The following is a 20,414-nucleotide window of genomic DNA, read 5'->3' as shown; positions in this document are numbered from 1 at the left end:
TTGCCCAAGAGAGGTAATCCGAGCGTCAAAGGCATTAGGAGCTGTAACGATCCTGGTTTCCAGACTTTTAAATGACGCTCTATTGTGATCTGACCACACACTGTATGAATGGTAGGCGACGGCACAGCTGGAGCCTTTCTGGGGCCAGGTGTGGTCTTCTTTCTGGTCTTAACAGAAGAAGAATGGTCTTAACAGAAGAAGACTGACCCGGGGCAACAGTTTTACGTGGAGCGCCCACTTTAACCAGGTTACCAGGTTTATCAGGGCATTTCAACGTGTTGTTCCCTTGACACACACTGGGAAACCTGGATGCTCGGGCGACTCACTGAAGGGACATTAGGCGGGGAAGGGGCGTAGATGGAGCACCAACGTTAATCTGCGACTGAGTAGGGCCAACTTTCCTCCTGTTTGAGCAACTGGGTCTTGTGTTATGTACCGGCGGTTGGCTGCCAGTTCTATTTCTGCACTGGAGATCTCATCAGTAAAGGCCCCAACCGCCTGATTCAAGAAGGACAGTATCGATGAAATGGCTCTAGGTCTGGACCTCTTGTCAACCCCAAGCATGGTTTCCGCCTTTCTCTTCACATGTTAGGGGAATGTCCACAGTCCACAATACGCGGTCTACAGTACACAGATCAGACTGGCTAAATTTAAAGGCTGAATGAAAAGAAGCTCCTTTACTAAGGAAACCAACAAACTAGGAGGGTGCAAGATCACAAACACAAAGTCACAGGCAAAACCCTGAAATGCTGAGGGCGTGCTCACTCACCCGGTTCCAAGAGCTCCTAAATCCGGGTATCAACAATAAGGGGAGTGGCCGAGCGCAGCCTTTTCTGGGCTATGCCAGGCTAAGACTGGCCCGTCTTGGCCTGGGCCGAGCAAGCCCCGGGTTCGACCCACGTGCATCCCATGATGCGGGACGCCTTGGTGATTTTTATGGCATTCTGGCGCCTTTCCAAAACGTCGTGGCCCCTCCTCCTGGGCCAGCAGGCAGGAAAAAACAACTAGGGCTGGCAAAAGTGGCTCCCCGCTGCGGGACGCCTGAGTGATTTTTATGGCACTCCGGTGCCTTTCCAAAACGTTGCGGCCGCTCCCCCCAGGCCGGCAGGCAGGAAAAGATGTCCACTGCCACTCCCAGAGCAGAGATCCGGGCAGAAGAAGGGTGCAGGCGCCGAGGCTGGGGACATGGAGCTGCGCCAGAGCCAGCGTGCTCGCCGCATCGGAGTCTGAGGAGAGACCGAGGGAGCGGGGTCCAGGGAGCAGCGGGCAGCGGAGACGTTGGGGCACCGAGGACGGAGCAGCTGACTGAGCCTGGGCACCATGAGCTCGCCCTTCCCTCTGCCCCGGCCGCTGCGGCGCTCCGTCAGCCTGGCCCCCGCTCGCACCGTGCGCCTGGTGGTGCTGGGGCAGAGCGCCGTGGGAAAGACAGGTAACTCGCTGCCTGCCAGCTGCGTGAGTTCATTGTGTGTGTGTTGAGCCGAGGCAGCATGGCCGCTGGAGAGGGAGGGAGGGGTGCAGCCCGGCGGCGAGGGGGAGGCGGCGGAGGTGAAGGAAAACATCCCGGGCTGCCTGGCGTGTGTGAGATCCCCGGCAACAGAAATCGCTACGTCCATCCCGGCAACAGAGACTTTACCAACTGCGCAAAAACAGCCGTGTAAAAAAAGAAAAAAAAAAAAAAAAAAAGGAAACACCCACAAAGACACACCTCTGAAAAAGAGACGGGGCTTAAAAAATGTTAAAGAAACGCCCACAAATCTGCTCAAGCCGGGACTACAAATGTGTGACGCAACTCCCTTCCAATGGCTATCCTCCATTTACGAAGCTAGCCAATGGAAGAGAGAGGCGGGTTAAATCCCCACTGTTGAAGTCATAAAATCTTCGACTCCGCCCACTGCTTCGCAGTGCGACGGTAGCCTCGACCTAAAAAGGTGCAGTTGATCAAATGGTTGGTATAGAATTGCACCTCTTGCTTAAAACAGGACACTCTAAGCCATACGTGTCTATGTAGTAGCACACTAGTATGTATAGCACGTGACGCGGTGTCCGCTGCGTCTAGTGCGCATTTTATTGAGGTATTAGTAATTTGTTTCCCTTCTTGTACAAGGTCATTAGCTTTGTCCTTATACTCTGGTGGAAGATGTTGAATGAGCTTCTCGAGCTCGTCATAGTGAGCCCTGTCGTATCTTGCTAGCAGGGCTTGTGTGTTTGCAATTTTCCATGTATTAGCAGCCTGAGACACCATACGTTTACCTGACGCATCTAACAACTTAGATTCTTTGTCAGGAGGTGATGTATCACCTGATCCCTGGGAGTTTGCCCTTTTACGTTCATTGGCTACCACTAATGAATCTAAGGGAAGTTGGCCCTTAATGTAGACAGGGTCGCTAGGAGCTGCTTTGTATTTTTTTTATCCACTCTGGGGTTAAGAATCCTAGCTTTGACTGGGTCTTTAAACACCTCAGGAGCATGTCTGATAAGGCCTTGTAGCATAGGTAAGACATGAGTAGATTTTTGCTGTTGTGCAAAAGTTTCCAACAAAAAATCTTCTTCTACAGGGTCTGCATGAAGTTTGACTTTATGATATGTAGCTGCTCTATTAATAAGCTGTGCAAACCCCACATTATCATCTGTGGGGGACGGCTTTGAGGGGTAGAAATCTGGATCATTTGTTAGATCAGGATCTGTGTTATAATCATGCCTTGGGTCTGGCTCCTGTGGTGAATTAACAGGACTTAATGGCATTACATCCTCATCTAAATCTCCATGTCCCTGTGAATCATCACGATCCTGTAAATCTGGAGAGTGTGGTGGTGAAATTATTAAATTAGGGTTAACAGGCGGTGGAGGTGAAGGTGGAGGAGAAGTGTTAGTAGATCTATGATTTTTCTTTGGAGGAACTGGAATTTGGGGTTAATGTTCTGGTTTCCTCTGTGCAGGTGGCTTGCTGACTATATGACCAGTCTTTGGGTGGATAAATATAGTAGTCTGCTTTGGATCTGGGAAAAAAAGTTCTTCGGACTCCACAGACTTGCTTGGCGTCGAAGAATTGTCCTTAGAAAATGATTTTGGGTGTTTTGAGACATTGTCCGATACAGCAGCTTTACTCGGTTCCGAAGTTTTCAGTGCCTTGTGTTTTGATGGTACCAAAGTCTTTTCTATATTTTTCGGTGCCAAATGTTTTTAGTTTGTTTCGGTACCAAAGTTTTATCTGGTTTTTCCGGTGCCAGGGGTTTATCCGGCTGTTTTGGTGTCGATGCCTGATCAAGTTGCTTTGGCGCCGACTTTTTATCCGAGTCTTTCGGTGCCGAGGGGTCTTTTATAGGTTTCAGCGAAGAGTGCTTAGTCGGTGTCGACGGAAGAGGGCGTGGCAACTCGGATGGTTGTACCTTCGGTGCAAAGGGTGGTTTTTTGGCGCTGAGTGGTTGGCTCAAGCCGGATGGATTTTGTGTGTCCTTCGGTGCCGAGCCCGAGGGCAGGGCGTTCGAAGTCTTGGTACGGTGCAAACCTGAACCCAAAGGCGAAGGTGTTACCGGTTCCATTGTTTTGGTCTGGGTCGGGGTTTCAGTACTCACGTCCCTTTGAGCAGAAGAGATGTCCTCATCGGCCGCAGCATCGGAGACGTCTGCTTCGGAGTCCACGATTTCTTCTGGCTCCGGAAGGTTATCTGAACCTGGTTGGAAGATGTCCGGAATGGAGCCTGAGCCTCGCTGCATATCTCGGCGTCCAGCTCGACGATCCCGTACAGTCTTGTTCGATTTTAATGAAAGGCAGGCTTCACAATTGTCCTCTCAATGTTCTGGAGAGAGGCAGAAACTGCATACAGGATGGAGGTCCAAGTATGGAAATTTAGCAAGGGAGTACATTCCATCGACGTCCGTCTGTATCGGCGCGGGTAGGCCCACCTGCCCGCGTCGAGGTTCGCAGGCGTCGAAGAGTGATGGTGGCCTTCGAGGTGCGCGTCGAAGGCACGCAATCGAAACAATACAGTCGGTGAATGTAATTGCGCGTGGAAGGGGTCTGGAAACTGTTCCGAACCGGAGCGCTGCAAGTTTCATCCAAACCCAATGGCGGAAAAAAAAGAATCGAACGTTGGAGCCGAAGCCCATGCGCACTGTACACCGAAGGAGGAGTCACCGGTCTCGTGACTACAAGACTTCTTCGAAGACAAAAACAACATGCAATCATCTGAGCCCAACACCAGATGGCGATCTATGAAAAGTGTACAATCTGCAGCTCATATGCCTCGAACAGAGTGCTACTTAGAAACACACTAAGAAGCAGCACAACATTCTATAAAATTCTATAAAATAAAGACCTACAACCCCTCGGCCTGATCTGCAAAGTAAAAGTATTTATTTTATGTCGAGCTTCTGGGTAAGCATAGGGTACGTTTTGTCACTGTCTAATTAAAGTCCCAGAGCTCATTATATTCCAAACATATAATTAAACTAAATTGCCTCATAAATGGCAGATACCAGCATACTGTGCTTGTTTATTTCCTCTATTGAAAAGCAAAACAATAGGACTATATGTAAATAACAACTGGACAGGCTTTGTGAGGGGAAACCGATTTTCTAAGGTGCTTTAAAAAATCTACACTAGTTACATGATGAAAAGGATGCCAACCAATTTAGTTTGCGATGAGCAATGTTTGCTACCAGATGTACATTTATAGAAGAGCGAACTTCCAATTTAGCTAAATATGGATGATAACCAACTACTTTCTCATCATGACACATACATAAATCTATGTGCTGCTCCAGGCAGCAAATACAAAAGTTTTCCACTCAAAGACATGCAGTTTCTTGTAGAAGGACACTTCTTCTCCTCCAATCTATCCTTGCAGCCAGATGAAGATCGAGATGACCGTATTCATGGTATGTTTGACCAAGATCACTGCTCAGCAAAGGACGGCAGTGGTATGGGAACTTGCAAGACAACGTGAACAGGAGATGTGCCCAATCAGTGTAACGAGAATCCACTTTACTTTGAGTTTCAACTTGATTAGCACATTCAGCATGATAATTGGCAGAAAGGCCCACACATTTTTCTGACTAATTTATCAAAAGGCTTTTACCTAGGAATTTAACCCTGGGACCCACCTGCAAATGAATGCTAAGCATTTTGTGCTCCTTGTTTTTGTGGTCAACAAGATCAAGATTGTCCTCCAGCAATGAAAATGTCCCCAAGCACTTTGTTGTTCAGAATGAACTTGTGCTTTTTCAAAAAGTGTCTAATTAGCTGGTCTGCTCTGATAAGTGAATTATCATGAAGTTCTACCAAATGATTTGAATCTAATTTGAAAGTGCCATGGATTGTTTCCTTCCAAGTCTGTTCAGATAATACATTGTTAGTGCATAGACTAAATCAAGGAGGCTGACATTATTGAGTGTAGAAAGAAACGACTGATTAGATGCATAGGCAGATAAATAGATGGACTGCTCTTAGTTACAGCATAGGGTTGTAGTAAAAATCGCTACAGGGTTAAACATTTGCCTTGCACTTCGAGTTGTTCCAGGTGAGGACCCCAAGCTTGTTATGAGGCAAACAGCTATTGCAGAAGAAGAGATTCGAAGAAGGGAACTCCCCATCTCTGATCTTCCTCTGCCATCACTGAGGGGACCACTGCTCAGTTGCATGAATACACTCAATTTGTCCTGAATAATTAGCTGTTGGGCACCACTGATCTTCCAAGTTAGTGCTGCAGGCGCCAACATGGTGTCTGGCATGTGGAACAATAGCACATCGCTATGTCATGGAATTTAGAAGGGATGAATCATGTCTGTCTCTGTTACAGTTGATGTGAAGCCCCTTGTTGTGTTTAGGGGTGGATGGCTTCCATACATTTTTCATTACATTAAACCAAAAGTGTGTTTTTATTAGCCCGTCTTCCATGTACAAGCCAACGAATATATATTCCGATACATGAAAAACGACCACCTCTCCCATATCCTTAGAATGGGCATTTGGTGTCGACTTCAAGCTGACGTTCCGAGCTCTATACTCGCATTGCTGCTTGTCGATTTGAGGAGAATACCCTTCTACATTTCTTGAAGGGTGGGATTAAGTCTAGAGCATGCAGCACCAACTCTTGATCTCTTATGACCCATTTGTTTGCTGTACTTGGATTTAAAATAGGGCAATAATGACTGGTTGCCAAGCTGGAAGATGTTGTATATGTTTTCTTCCGCTACTGTGATGTGCTATTACCTTATAGGTGATTGGGACTTTTCAGGCGCTTCTGAAGGCTACTAGTCTTTTCTACCCTTGCTTGTTAGTGTTTTTTGTAGACAGCAGGCTTTTGGTGTTTCTCCTACCTCTGCTACATGGTTTATGAGCTCACAATTGAGAGAATGCTCTACAGTACACCCTAAATTTACTCAAACTCCTTCATATTCTTGATAATTGATTACAGAGGGTTAGCTTCCATTTTTGTTTTCTTGATCATTTAATACTTGTAAGAGAAAAATGGTGTGTTGGGGCAAGTCTAGGTAACAAAAAGCTGAAATGGCTCAGATTGGTGCGGGGAAGCAGAAGTACAAACTCATCTGTGTAAGCAACAAAAGCTGTTAAAATACAGAAAATATGGGCCCAATTCCCCATTCACCATTCAGAGAGGAAACCTTGTGACCTAGGACCAATTATGGGATGTGCTGTCATGGGCTCAGGGTAAAAATTGTGTACAAGCCTCTCGCTGGTATTTCTTTCCCCCCCATCACTTTGCAAAATAGTATGGTAGAGGGAGAGTGGATCGGCGTTAGGTGGAAGAAAGGCAGGAGCAGGCCAGGGATCACAAGGTAGTTGAAATGACTCTGTGTTGGTGTGGAGACCCACACATGCAATCCAATCTGTGATGGCACAAATACAGAACAAATGTATGCAATATAGACTGCAGCCCATGCAGGACCCACTGCAACATTTTAAAATGAAATGTCGTGATCCAGGACTGCTCACTGGAGACACTATCATGTTCTCGAGAGAGGTGTGGGGTTCCTCTTCATGGAAACTTTCTCAGGTATCGATCCTCCCTCTCTCTTTTCTCTCCGGCATGCCCTTCATCTTCTCTCCATCACCTGCACCAGCTTTACAGAATAGATATCCAAGAAAGATACCATAAAGAGGGACACAGGCCAGGGCATGAGGGAACTAGCCATACATTGGTGTGGGGAATCCAAAATAATAATTGTTTTGAAGAGGCAAATGACATGCTCCACTCATGCAACTCATTAGTAGGGCCAGGCCGTGTACAATCACCCATTTCACACATAGAAAAGCATGGGGGTCTGAGACCGCTCATCAATGGCACTGAACTGTCACTGCCTCTGGTAAGGCTGTGAGGACTTTCTGATGGCATCTACATCGGTGAATCTCTGATGGTGCAAGTATTTCTTGGGTTTATAGTCCGCAAATCTCTTCATGGTTCCTCCTCAGCTCAGCTCCTTGAGGCATTCTCAACACTCCCTTCAGGCTGCTAAGTCTCACTTCTTGTCCTCTTGGTTAGGGGCATGCTCCACTCATTCCTCTGGCCAGTTCAACTTCCCCTTATTCCAAGCCAAGGACAGGTGATGCAGCGGCCAGGGCAGCTGACATCGGATCACAGGATTCACGGTTCGATCCCCGGCTCCGGCTCAGCTCAGCACCATGTGACTCTGGGCAATAGCTCACTAAATTTCCGCGATAGCCCCCAGCGCCTTGAGACCGTAAGGGTGAGTAGTTTGCGCTTTACAAATATGGATTTACAAGCCAAGGTGCTGGGACAGGTCATCTTCTTGGCCTGGCGCTTACTACCAGATCACAGGGCAGATCAATGATAATAGGGACCGGTACCTGGTATAGCTTTGCTTTGTTCTAGTGAAGGCAGAGTATCAGTGTTCCCCAGACTCATTTGCATCATTCGCTCAAGGAGGGCTGTATTTATAATTAGAGGGACACTGGACTGGTAGGGTGATGCGTTTCAAGTTAACTACATTTTAAGGTTAAAAGGACATATAGCTTGTGACATTGACAGAGGATAAGGCCAACTGGCAGCAAAACCACCATCTAGTTCCAGCCCACATTATCCCCGATGAGTCTCCTAGTGTTACGCATGCAGAACACACTTCACAACACACACTTTAGGGAAAGGAAAAACTGGGTATGTGAAGCTGTCCGAGTTTACAATGGGAGAGTCAGTAGACAAATTAAATGTTAACCACAGACATCCACATCACCTGTAGAGCAGGTAAACCTGCCTCAAGTCACGAATGATCAATCTAGCTAACCTAAAGTATAGGTGGGGTTCAATTTGGGAGTATTCTCAATCATTACAGCACTATCACTACTGTCAAATGTCAAGGAAAATAAAGGAGCAATTTTAACGGGCTTGTAGATTGTATAGTCAAATGGGAAAAAACGTTTCCCGTTTTACAGTGAAAGCGGGTTTTCGAGCCCTATGGGAAGTTTTGTGGCCCATTTTAATGTGCAGTAAGATTTCACTGCAAGATATTTCACTCTTTCTGCTCAGAACTTACCATTGAGCAGTGCTGAATGCATGTATGTTCAGTGGGAAATTGGTCTTTAATTAAAGCCTGGATAGTATCTCTCTGTCATGTCATTTACCACCTCTCATCTTCACCGCCTATCGCTCCATAATTTATTGTATGCTGAACCTTGAGTGAAAATCTGGAACTGATGGATGTGCAAATGAGAGCTGAGCAATCTCCCACACTCTGCAATATTAGGGACTGGGCAGAGATGGGCTGGGGTGTCATGTTCTGAAGTCAGCCCTTAGACTCAAGTTTCTGAACTTGATTCCAACATTCCTTTTCTTTCTGCTACAAGGGATTTTTTTTATTCTGAAGGGAGTGGCACAATTCTACTTCCAATTGTAAGCCAGGTGCATCTCTCGATTCTAGACATCTCCTTGACTCTAAAGGAACAGTTTTGAGGTGGGGAACGCAAGCCTCAATTGAGACCTTTTCTCGCAATATGTTTTTGGGGCCCATTTAGGTAAGATTTACCCAAAAGTCTGTTTCAATGCATAGTACTGGATTTCTAAAACACCTAGCATTTTGTCCAAACACTAGGACTATTCTCTGACAAACAATAAAGAGGTTATTTAAAAAGGTGAGAAAGGGTAAAAATGTAATGTGTCATAGATTGGACTGGTCTCAATAGAAGAAATGATATGCCAAGTACAAAGCGGAGTATAAGTAATTGGATGGTGCATGTTTTTATGCGGCTGGGAGAACAACTGGCTTCCCTGAGTACTATTGTTTAGTAGGCCTTTAAAGCTGAAATTTAAATGGCACTTTTAAGGCTTAGTTTTCACAAATTGTTAGCAGATCACTGGGTATGTCACAGAAACTGTGCATTAGTTTAAAAAAAATGAGTAAGGGGCAAATCCATTTGCTATATTTTGTTTATTTTTGCGATACGGGCGGTAGCAAATGTTATTTGACTCACAGAAAACATGACACAACTGGTTTCACATGATTTCTGCCATAGTCATATAACAACTGGAGAAAATATATATACTTCCCTTTCCAAATGTGAATGATGGAACAATGAGGTAATTCATTAAAAAAAAAGTATTTTGATTAGGCTTATTAATTAAACGCAAACAAGTGACACATATTTGTTTAGCAGTGGTCCCATAATTAATTGATTTTCAACCTTGCTCAGGTGCAAATTTGTCGTGAGCAAATGAGTTTATTCCATTCCATATTACAAAAGCAGTAAAATAGTACAATATCGGCCACCATTTTTGCACTATTGCAAAGTTTCTGTCATTTTGACCCAAGGGCTTTGGCAGGGTCCAAAGGAAGGCAGCACATTACCTATACACATCTTTCACTTTGTAGATATCAACTGTGAACAACTTTCATTCATGCCTGCTCATTATCCACAGCAACACTAAAGCTTTCGAAATATGTGATCTTACCTCTCTGGCCTTCTTCAGGGAAGGTGGGTCCATGGGCCTGGCGGAACCCATGTTAGCACAGTGGGCTGTCCCATTGATAAATATTGCAAGCTCTGAGTGAGACTGGTTCTTCAGCACACTCAAGGCGTGCCAGGGGTCGATGTTACCTGCCATCAAAGAGGAAGCAAGCATTGTGTAAATTAACAAATGAAAAACACACCCTTAAATGAAAAAGGGGACAGGCAGACTTGGGAAAGCAGGCGAGAACGGAGTTGTGGGATCTGGCGAAGAGAGCTGGTAAACAGGAGTAGCTTTAAATCAGGGGTATGCAATGACGCACTGCTTGTTAAAACAAGCATTTGCAATGCAATAGGTCTCGCAGCATTAAAGTTTGAGTTACTGGCATTAATTTTTTTTAAATTTGCAATTGGTATATAAACATTGTTTGTGAGTGGTTAGCTGTTGCTAACAGACACCCTCACAGACCTAGAGCACTGCACGGCTCATATAATTGAATATGCACTGAAATCGGAAGGCTGCAATGCTCATTGAATGCATAGGGCTCCGTGTCCATGCACACCTGATGTGCAGCCAAGGCCTACCTTACAGAGCGCCCTACAGAAATTAATCAGTGATGCCACAGGCCATGGTGCCAAGTAACCCGAGAGCAAACAATGTGTCACGTGCGTGGATGCCTATCATCAGCTGTGGCCCAGCACCACACTGGCACGAAATACAGCACGCAGGCCTAGAATTCGGCATGGCCTCTTTTGAGAATCACTATGCATAAGAGGTACCTATGATTAAAGTCACAGGAAAGCAGCTTTGGCATGGCGGGGGAAAAGCCCTATGATAGGCTATGAAGCTATGATTACTTGCGTCCTCTTCTCGACCAATTCAATATTTATTAAAATTAGGAATCATTTTTACAGAACCATCATGTTTTTTGGCAAGACCTCAGGACACACCCATTTAACTTCATAACCCATCGATCTTTCACTTATTAAAACACACCATTTGTCAACAGCGAGAGATCTATAAATAAACTACTGGAATTGCTCTTAGGAAATCCAACGAGACTCTTCAAACATTTGGAGTTCGCAGCAATCTAAGGGTCTCTCATTTAATTTAGACGTAGTGAAACTGCTGGGTTCATACGATAGAGACTGAGCTGCCCCTGCATCAGAAACCCCTCAGCTGGTGGTCGTCAGCCTCCGGGCAACCAGGTCATAGTGGCGTTTGCCCACCTTGTTTAGGGCGACGATACCACCCCATAGTGTAGCAAGCATGTCAGGGGCCCTTGTGCAAATAAGGAAATGGCCCACCTGGCTGCTGATGGAATGATAAATAGGGCTCTCTGTTTTATGATATTTATTTTTGGGACATTTCTGTCTGTATTATCCATATTTATTTTTGGGCAACTTTATCGATATTTATCCATATTTATTATGGGCTTTGTAATAAAAATAAAGCTGAAACTGGTATATTTCTACATTTATTTAACAAATAAATATGCAGTCATGCTTAAATGCCTGCCAGTGTTCAGTGATATGAACACCTGCAGAAGATAAATCAATGCACTTATATGAAAATATGCACATTTCAGTATCAGCCTTGTGTATATCTACTGCTCTTTAAGTCTCTTCACAAAAATTATTTTCTTTTTTACTAGCCTTACCTATCAACCCACACAGTTATTTACCTGGCAGTCATGCAAAGGGTATTTAGAATCACTCAAAAAGCACCCAATTTCAATTTTTTTGTCCATATTTGAAAATAAATACAGACAGGAAAATAAAATACATCTAACGTAACCTAGCTACTGTAATCCCTTACAAAGAAGTGACCTTGATTTGAAAAAAGCAAACAATTATGCGAATGCCTATTTCTATGCAAAATTTTGCAGCAACATTTAAATTACACTGTAGTCACTCACGTGATTTAATACATTTTGCACTACACTTGTTACTCAAAATTCCCCAAAATCCAACCTTATGCCATGTTGCACCCTTCATGATAAAAATGTACTGCAAATATACAGAAATAACAGAAGTGGGCGTTGTTTGTGATGTTATTTTTTTGCTTTGCACAATTTGTTTGTTTTTTCAGTCTGTGCAAAATGTGCCAAGATTTCCATGACAGGTTCCATTCACCATTGTTCATTTATCCCCACATGTTATGATTTTATAATGATTAAGATTTGTGGTTTAATTTACATTTTTATTACGATTTGTGCTTTAATTTACCTTTTTATTACAAAACCGATACATGTGTTCGGGTGCGCACGTGTGTTAGGAACCACAGGTTCTGCTTGGAAACATTCTGCCCCCATAAGGCAAATAAAAAGCCCTTCTCCGCCTGTTTTCTAGCCTGGCAGGTACCCAGAGGTACACAAAGGCTTTCCTTGGTTGGTGTCATACAGAATCTCAGATTCACCCCTCTAGTAACCCTGTACAAGCATGTGTACAAAAGCCATAACTTTGGTTCTGGACGTGCAGTGTTAACTGATGCCTATAAACACAGGTGAAATGAAATGAAATACCAGCATTTGTAAAGCGCACAGTTACCTCCGGAGAGGTGTCCCGGCGCTGGGGGCCATCGGGAAGATAAAGCTATTGCCCAGTCACATGGTGTTGAGCTGACCTGCCGCCAGTGCCAGGGATTGAACCGTGAACCGCGTGGTCCGGAGTCAGGCACCCTGGCCGCTGCGCCACAACTCTAAATAAGTGGTAAATAAGAGTGATTATCAGGGACACTGCCCAGTAACCACTCTCACCGTCAAGGCCCAGAGAAAAGGCTTCCCATCAATGGGTCCCATGGAGCATTGAGGTATCTTCTAAAGAATGCCAGGGCCTTGGGAAGAAGTGTGCACACATTTGGAAAATTTCTGGATAATTACACAAAACTGCCTACATTTACGTGAAATTGACTTTACTGTACCTTTCATAACAATTTAACACAAGAACGAAACGGACCCTAAGTCAGGACTGAAAATGGGCACGCTTGATTTTAAACATGGACCACGAATGAGGACTGAATTCTCGGGGCATTTGCTCTGTCAGCGTAAAACTTTTGACAGAAGCAAGAGGGACCAAGAACGGCACTGGGTTATAAGCGCACTCGATTTTATTAAAAACCGAGATCCACGAGTGAGAACTGGATTTAGAGGCACTTACTTGGAGTTAAATCTCCTCGGAAGAGCAAGCATTTCTGCAAAACGCCGTGTGCTGCAACGAAGTCCCGTAGTGATGACTCCTACGTAAATGCGTGTTTATTTTGGTCACGTGACCCGGAAGTTTCATGAAATTTATTACACAAACTTAACCAATTTTAAAAGTATTTACTACAAAGGTGGTATAATGGTCGATGAGCTTTGACATGTTGAATGTGGAAAGTGTTACTTTTCAAGGGGAAACTCATTACAGCAAAAAAAACGGAAGTCAGGCACTTTTGCCTGAGACGGGGGCGGGGCCTGCAATCCGGCAGGAAGTCCCGCCCGCCGCCGCCGCCGAGGAAGAAGTGGAGCCGGCCGACTGATGGCCTCTCCGCAGCCCGGGGCTCCCATGTGCTGGAGGGAGCCCCGGAAGTGAAGTCCTGCCCCCTGGTACCAGCGCTGCCGTAGATGAGACACTGAACACGCCAAAAGAGCCCGGTAAGTGGTGGGGGTGGGGGTGGAGGGGTGGTGGGGGGGGGGGGGTGTGTCTGTTCGAATGTGTCTGTGCGTGTGTCTGTGTGTGTGCGCGTGGGTTTGCGTGTGTGTATGCAGTGTGTGTGTGCCTGTGTATGGCTGTGTATGTGCGCATGCGTGAGTGTAGAGTGTTTGCGCAAGGGAATGAGGCAGGAGAGGGGCACGGCGCCGTGCCAGCTCACGAGGTCAAAACTGAGCAGATCTGCGCTCGTGCACCCTCTCCTGTCCACATTCCCAAAAACGGGTAGCAATAGTTGTCGAAGCACACTGCAATCAATGCTTACGCATTGAATGCAGGTCGTGCTTTGACCTAAAAATAAATGGTTGCTCTTATGCTGAAGGACTCAGTGGAGCTATATAACTAATTCTGTTACATTACAATAAGCAAATGCTGATTGGTTGTGTAATAATGCACACCTTAAGATGTTACTAATGGAATATTGCCAATTAGAATACACTGTGGCTTGCTATTTATTTTTATTTTACAATTAAGGTATAAAATACATGACCATTAAATTCAGTTAACATTAAAATATTTAACAGTAAAGCATAAAAACATTCCGTTTTACTCCTCTCAAAATTATGTCTCTCCACTGCCCAATAAATAACACGTTGCTTTCTTCAAAATGGAATGACAACCCTAAAAAAGGTGACAAATATGTCTTGCTTGTGTGGTGCCTGTAACTGAAAATGGCACCTCAAATGAACTGCAGATAGAAAAAAGGGAGCCCTCAATTTCTTTCTATGGGACAGGGAAAAAAATCTCACTAAGACAATAATGGAGGGAAATTAGCATGCTAGGTTTTTTTTTGCATGACTTCAGTCTCCATCTCTGAAAGAGGTGAACTCCTGGACGCTACTCATCCTCCGATTTTCATCTTGGATGAAAGGCCCAGATTATCAGCTTTATGTGCCAGACAAATATTTTTAAAAGTTGCCTGACATCCAAAAAAGAGTGAGCACAGACAATGGATGAGAGGCAGTCTCTTATCAAACATTTTGGTCCGAACAACGAAATTGGAAGTAGGAGTCAAAGCCATGACAAAAGGGCCTATGGGGATTTAGACTGGTCCTAATGAACAGCACAGCTACCACCATGGCAGTGCACACCCAATGGCTGGAAAACTGTGTGCATATTTTCAGCACAAACAATTCTGTTTTTATTATGAGGTGTTGATGATGGGCAATGAAAAAGGCACTGCATGATCTAAATACAAAGGATTACGCTAGCTGAGGTGACTGTGGTTAATGCTGGTAAGCCATGGTTCTCGAGCAAGGTGGCATACTGAAGAAACTACAAAAGATATTCAGCCTGAGCTCCACTCTAGAGGCAAGTCAATCACTTCATGGCAAAATAAATTGAGAGTTATGGTGCATTCCTCTAGGGACAAAGTAAGAATAATCAAGAGAGAGGGATCCCCATTCCCTTGCTTAATTAAGTCTTTTTAAAGAGTCTCAAGATGGCAATGGAATAAGAACCAATGGCCAATATTCCCGGAGCCTGGACTTCCTGAGAGGCAGGCTCAAGCTAAACATAACAACATCCTTCTTTAGCTGTGAAGGTGATTCTTCCAAACAGATGCTAAATAAGGCTTGTGAGTTTGAAATTCATATTCCCTGCTCCCTGAAATTATAAGATAGTGTGTCAAGGAAGAAAGAAACAGCTCACAACAGATCAGGAGCTCTTTTAGAGGCCAAGTGGGGGGTGACTAAGACAAGTAAAGAGAACAACTCTTAACATTTGGAGATCATTCCAAGGGAGATGCCAAGAGCAAAATGTAAAAGACCAAAAACAAAATAGATTTTTTTTTTCTCAAAAAGGACCAACGACTAAATGTTCCTGTATGTGTCAACTCATCAAGAAGTAGAGATAGGATATCAAAGAAATAGTCCCACTTGCAACTTCAAGATTGTCCTTTCAAATAAAGGTCACTAGAGGTAGTTTTGTCATGGACAATAACAGTGGCACACAAGAAAACATTCATGAAATATGTATCTATGGAAATTATTCTGAACCACGTATTCTGTACACTAGAGTCAGACTTATTCCTATTTCTTTTTTTTAAGTTTGTTTTGTACCGTTTACAAAGATGATCCGGCTGGACTTAGGATGATCGGCTCCGTAATATTCATTAGTAAACTGCACAGAAGCCTCAACAGTGTCTGCAGCGATCCCAAACACTTGAGAACACAGATCCACTTGGGACTTCAAGGTCATGAGCTGGGAGAATGGACAAGTCTTTTGCTCGCAGGTCTGATCTGAAAGAAGGAAATGAGAAAACATAAAACCATTTTTATGCTCCTAGAAACCTTTTATACCATTTACTTTGTACTTGACACATCTTAAGGAATTGCTTCTTAAAAGGCAAATATCTGGGAACAGCACTATGCAACAAAGTGGAATATATGTTACAAACATATTTACAATATTTAGCAATTTGCTTATTCAGCTTTGAGTGAGTCCGGGAGTGTAATATGTATGGAAACGACTTAAGACACTGCACATAAATGTGTATGTTAAGATTGTAAATGTAAGCAAATGTCAAAAGGGCTCAAAATTAGCGGTTCACAAGGCTTACTTTGCTTTTAAGTGATGTTGATTTTGTTTTTAGCATACTTTTCTCATTTTCATTTTCTTCTTTTGATAATTATATGTACAGTTCTGGTAAAAGAAATCAAACATTTTTGAAAAACACGTACATGGCAAATGTTTGAGAATGAATAGTCTCCATGTGTAACTGGGTTCTACAGATTTTACAAGTCTTCCTAAGACTAAATAAACATTTGCCATTGAGTGCTGGAGGTGGATATTCAGAAACAAACACTAAAGTGATCACAGAGTAACAAGAGTGCATGTTATTCTGTATCATTTGCCACCACTAGAGTATCACTTTTTGTAAGCAAAACCCAGGTTTTATTTCTTCAGCAGACAATGTTATTTTATGTTTTCAAAATAACGTTTCAGTGTGTCTCTTGCTCCAAACAAATGTCAATTTGAATTATTTTTCTATCATTCTTTGTGGGAAACAAATTGGCAGTGCAACAATGTTTAGCAGCTTCTGTGCAGAAACTTCTTCCTACTCTTGTGGCTGACACCGCTAGCATAATTAATTGTTATTGTATTGTTATTGTAATTGCATTTATATAGCACTTACTACCCCTGACAAGGTGTCAAATCGCTTTTCGGCACGTAGCATGCTACTCTGGAACCCGAAAAGGATTAGTATTGAGTTAGTATAGGGAAATATGAAATTTATTTGAGAGGTCGACATGCGAGTCTGTTATTTGGATTGAAATGATAGTGGAAGGATAGAAGAGGGAAAGGTTTGCATTTATATAGTGCTTGATACCCCTGATGAAGCATCAAACCGCTTTTCGAGGAGAAGCACCCTTCTTTGGAACCCAAACAGGATCAGTGGTGAATTAATACAGGGAAATATGAAATTAATGTAAGCGGTGGACATGTGAGTCTGTTAGTTGGATTGAAAAGGACAGTGGAGGGATTCTAAGAGAAGGGTTTAGAAAGTGTTTATTTGGATGCCTCCATATTCTGTGGCCGGCAGTGTTGCTGACTCAATGAGATGTCGTCACCCCACTCTTGGAAGAAATCACCCAGACAACTGCAAGAACACACGGGACATAATTTGCTCTTACAAACGTCAAGGAAATTCTACCCATCACTTTTGACAATGATCAACAAGCTGCCTTAATATTCCTTTGTCTTTCAGCAGCCCATGACATGCTCGACTACAACATTTTGTTGAAAAGAGTTAAAGAATATGTGTTGGTGTCCGTATTGATCTTCAGACGGGTTGAATCTTAATTTAAATTCGAACCCATCAAGTACATATTGAATCTTCAGAATCATCATCTCACAACGCGCTTTGTGACTTTCCAAAGGGGCCTACCCTCTTACCACAATTCTTCGACATCTTTTTTTAAAATTTTTTTTAAAACCTTTATTTGCATCAATAAGATATACATTCGTGGGCCCACAACCAATTTGGCCGGCTACAATTCAAAAAGCGATCAAAAGTCGTAGTAAGCAACACAAGACCAATCGGCAGGCAAGCAAACATATTTAAAACATTGCTAAGAAAAGGACACGCGACTTTAACGGTCCAGTCTCAGGAACAATGAAGGTTCATTTTATAATAAGGGGACGAGGCTCATGGCAGGTTCGTGTAGAATACGGGAAGCCCGGTGTACAGGAATACACCCTCGCCAGAATGTAAAGACGGGGGGGGGGGGGAGGAAGTGAAGACACGAGGTCATCGCAATACAAAACAAATGCAAAATATACGAAAAGCATACAAGTATTATCAGCATCTCATGTCTCCCGCCCCATGATACGCTAACAAAAGCTAAGGGAGCGGATAAATTGGACGAACTCAACCAACCCGCCATACTAGCCCGGGAAAAAAAAAGGGGGGGGTGGGAAGGGGGGGGGGGAAGAGGGGGAAAAATAGGGGGGACACTGAGGGAAGGAATCCAATAAGGACAAGAACTGGGAGGAAGGGAAGAAAAAGGAATAAAAATAAAATTAAAATAAAAGGAGAAACACAGCGTGCAAGAAGGGCGCCACTCCGGGCCACGCGACCCGCGGCTATGAACACAGAAGAAAATAAAAGGCTGGCGAGAAGAAGGGTATGGAAGTCGCGACGGAAAACATCAAAACTGATAAAAGTGGCATAGCGACAGATTCCAACCCACTCATGCCAGAGAAGCGAGGACAGAGGCGGCACCCCTATAAAGGGATAGAAAAGGGCCATAGAACCAAGAAAATAAACATCTGAAAGACCCCGCCCACCCGTCCCACCCCGCACCCCTGCAGAAGGCTACGGCCTACCCTCCCAACAGCGTGCCTGTCGCCCTAATCCGAAACCCGAAATATAGTAGAGAAAGAGAGAAGAATAAAAAGACAAAAAGAAAGAAAGGAAGGAACATAAAACAAAAATAATACGTGAGGGAGGAGCTAGAGGATACAAACAAACACACTCGGCTGCGGCCCTTCCCCGACCATCAGATGAATAACTACCAGATCAACATTACACCTCCACATACATCAATAACCCGCAGGGGGGGGGGGGGGAGGGGGAATTTCGTGGTGTAAAGTCTCACAATATCGAGAGTACAAGCGACAATACGACGGACAGGTAAACCAGCAATCTATCAATGTTGTGCAACTCACCCCCAGCCCTTCCTAACCACGAAACCAACCCAATAAAGGACAACATGGTGCAGACCATCCAATACAGAACAATCGCAATATTGACTAGGGTTACGGCAGTGACGCAGAGTAGGGAGAGTCACCAAGCCAATGGGATACAAAAAATCAATAAAACAAGTCAATTGTAGCAGCAACAACAGGGCAGGCAAAAATAAGCAGGTGTCCAGTCTCGCAATTCGACAGTGTAAAGGCACCCCTCCAGAATAAAGACATGAATCCATCGAAGCGGGAGCAAGCAGCAGTCCACCACAGTTCCCAACTACCCGGGAAGGAGCAGGTCTCCACGTCGTGTGCAAGTCATCGAAGTCCGGGTGGTGAAAAATTGGAGGTTCAAAAGCCACCGGGCCATCAAGCGACCGAAGAACAGCGGCATCGACTCTCGGCGCAGCCAGAGGGGGCAGAGCAATGGAGACAGCAGGCCGATAGGGGTGTATGAAGGAGCGTCGACCCAAAATGGCGGCGGGCCGTATGGAGTCGGTAGAAGCACCGGGAGCCAAGACAGCGTATAAGGACATCAAGGCGTCCAGGACATCTCTGAGCGTGGGCTCACGAGCACACGCCCAGGCCCCCGTGCGGTCCGGCCAGCAAAGTTCTGCGGTGCAAGGCGGAGCATCCCCCACGGTGCCGGTAGCCATCTTGTGAGTTTCGCCGCCCGCACTCCACCGTGGGCCTCCAAACGGTTCCCAAATGTAGGACTTTACAAAACTCCGGAGGTTCCCAACAACGGCCTCACTGGCACAGAAAGGGTAGACGCTCGATGGGGGGGGGGACCCCGCACGAACAGCGGCGGGCCCCACAAACGAGAGCCAAGCGCGGGGTACAGGGCCGCCGGGCAGAACAAAGGTGAAGGGACCCCTCCACACAGTCAGCCCCGACACATCTCGCCCCCCTCCAGCCGCACGGTCCGCAAATCGGGGCCGATCCAGGAACTCCGGGGCATACACACAACGGCTCCCACCAGTGGCTCTCCCTCTCGGCCGGGGCCGGCAATCTCAGCACGGTCGGGTCCCACAGGCGAGGTCCCGGTCTCAAGCACCCAGAGGCCCCAATCTTCTCGAGGACAGAACTGCGGACCCACAGCACGCAGGAGCCTCCGGACCAGACGGTGAGTAGGAGTAGATCATCAAGTTCCAATAGCTGTAGTGAAGTATCGTCGCGGTACAGGATAAAGTACAGGATATTCGAGGTTGGCCGGAGGGCCGACGGAGCCGAGCTAAAAGGCGACCATCACGCTCTCAGGCTAGGCTCCTCCTCTTCGACATCTTTATGCCCTTCATGACATAAGCTCCCATTCAGCATCAGGCTTGCTTTCCAATGTACATGGACAACATCTAGATAGTCATTTGTCTAGTAAAGATGGTCAGCATTTCAGAGTGGTTATACTGTCTCCATCATGGGATGAAAGAAATCTTATTATTTAAAAATATCCTAAAATGAAACCTTCTCTTGTGAAAGTAGGTCTGTCCTGATTTTCTCCCTTTTACCTGGCCTACAAATCTAGGAACTCCTACAGCAGTTTTACAGCAGGTAATAAACCGGAAGAATTTTCTTCGGTTTTAATCTCACATTCTCTAGAGAAAATCTTCCTATACCTA

At 44.9% G+C, this 20,414-nt stretch overlaps 1 protein-coding gene across 1 annotated transcript in view; it reads right to left on the bottom strand.

The window, feature by feature from the left end:
* LOC144781987 (thymus-specific serine protease-like) overlaps positions 1 to 20,414 on the bottom strand; it is a 115,614-nt gene that overhangs the window by 9,432 nt on the left and 85,768 nt on the right. The window contains exons 10-11 of the mRNA XM_078661087.1: positions 15,669 to 15,848; positions 9,923 to 10,068 (exon numbers count right to left, since the gene is read on the bottom strand). Of these exons, the coding sequence (XP_078517213.1) occupies positions 9,923 to 10,068; positions 15,669 to 15,848 (326 nt within the window). The remainder of the gene's footprint in view (positions 1 to 9,922; positions 10,069 to 15,668; positions 15,849 to 20,414) is intronic.

This window comes from Lissotriton helveticus, chromosome 9, assembly GCF_964261635.1.
Source record: "Lissotriton helveticus chromosome 9, aLisHel1.1, whole genome shotgun sequence".
Taxonomy (NCBI): domain Eukaryota; kingdom Metazoa; phylum Chordata; class Amphibia; order Caudata; family Salamandridae; genus Lissotriton; species Lissotriton helveticus.
The sequence above is the reverse complement of the archived record's forward strand: the minus strand, read 5'-3'. Positions and strand labels throughout refer to the sequence as shown.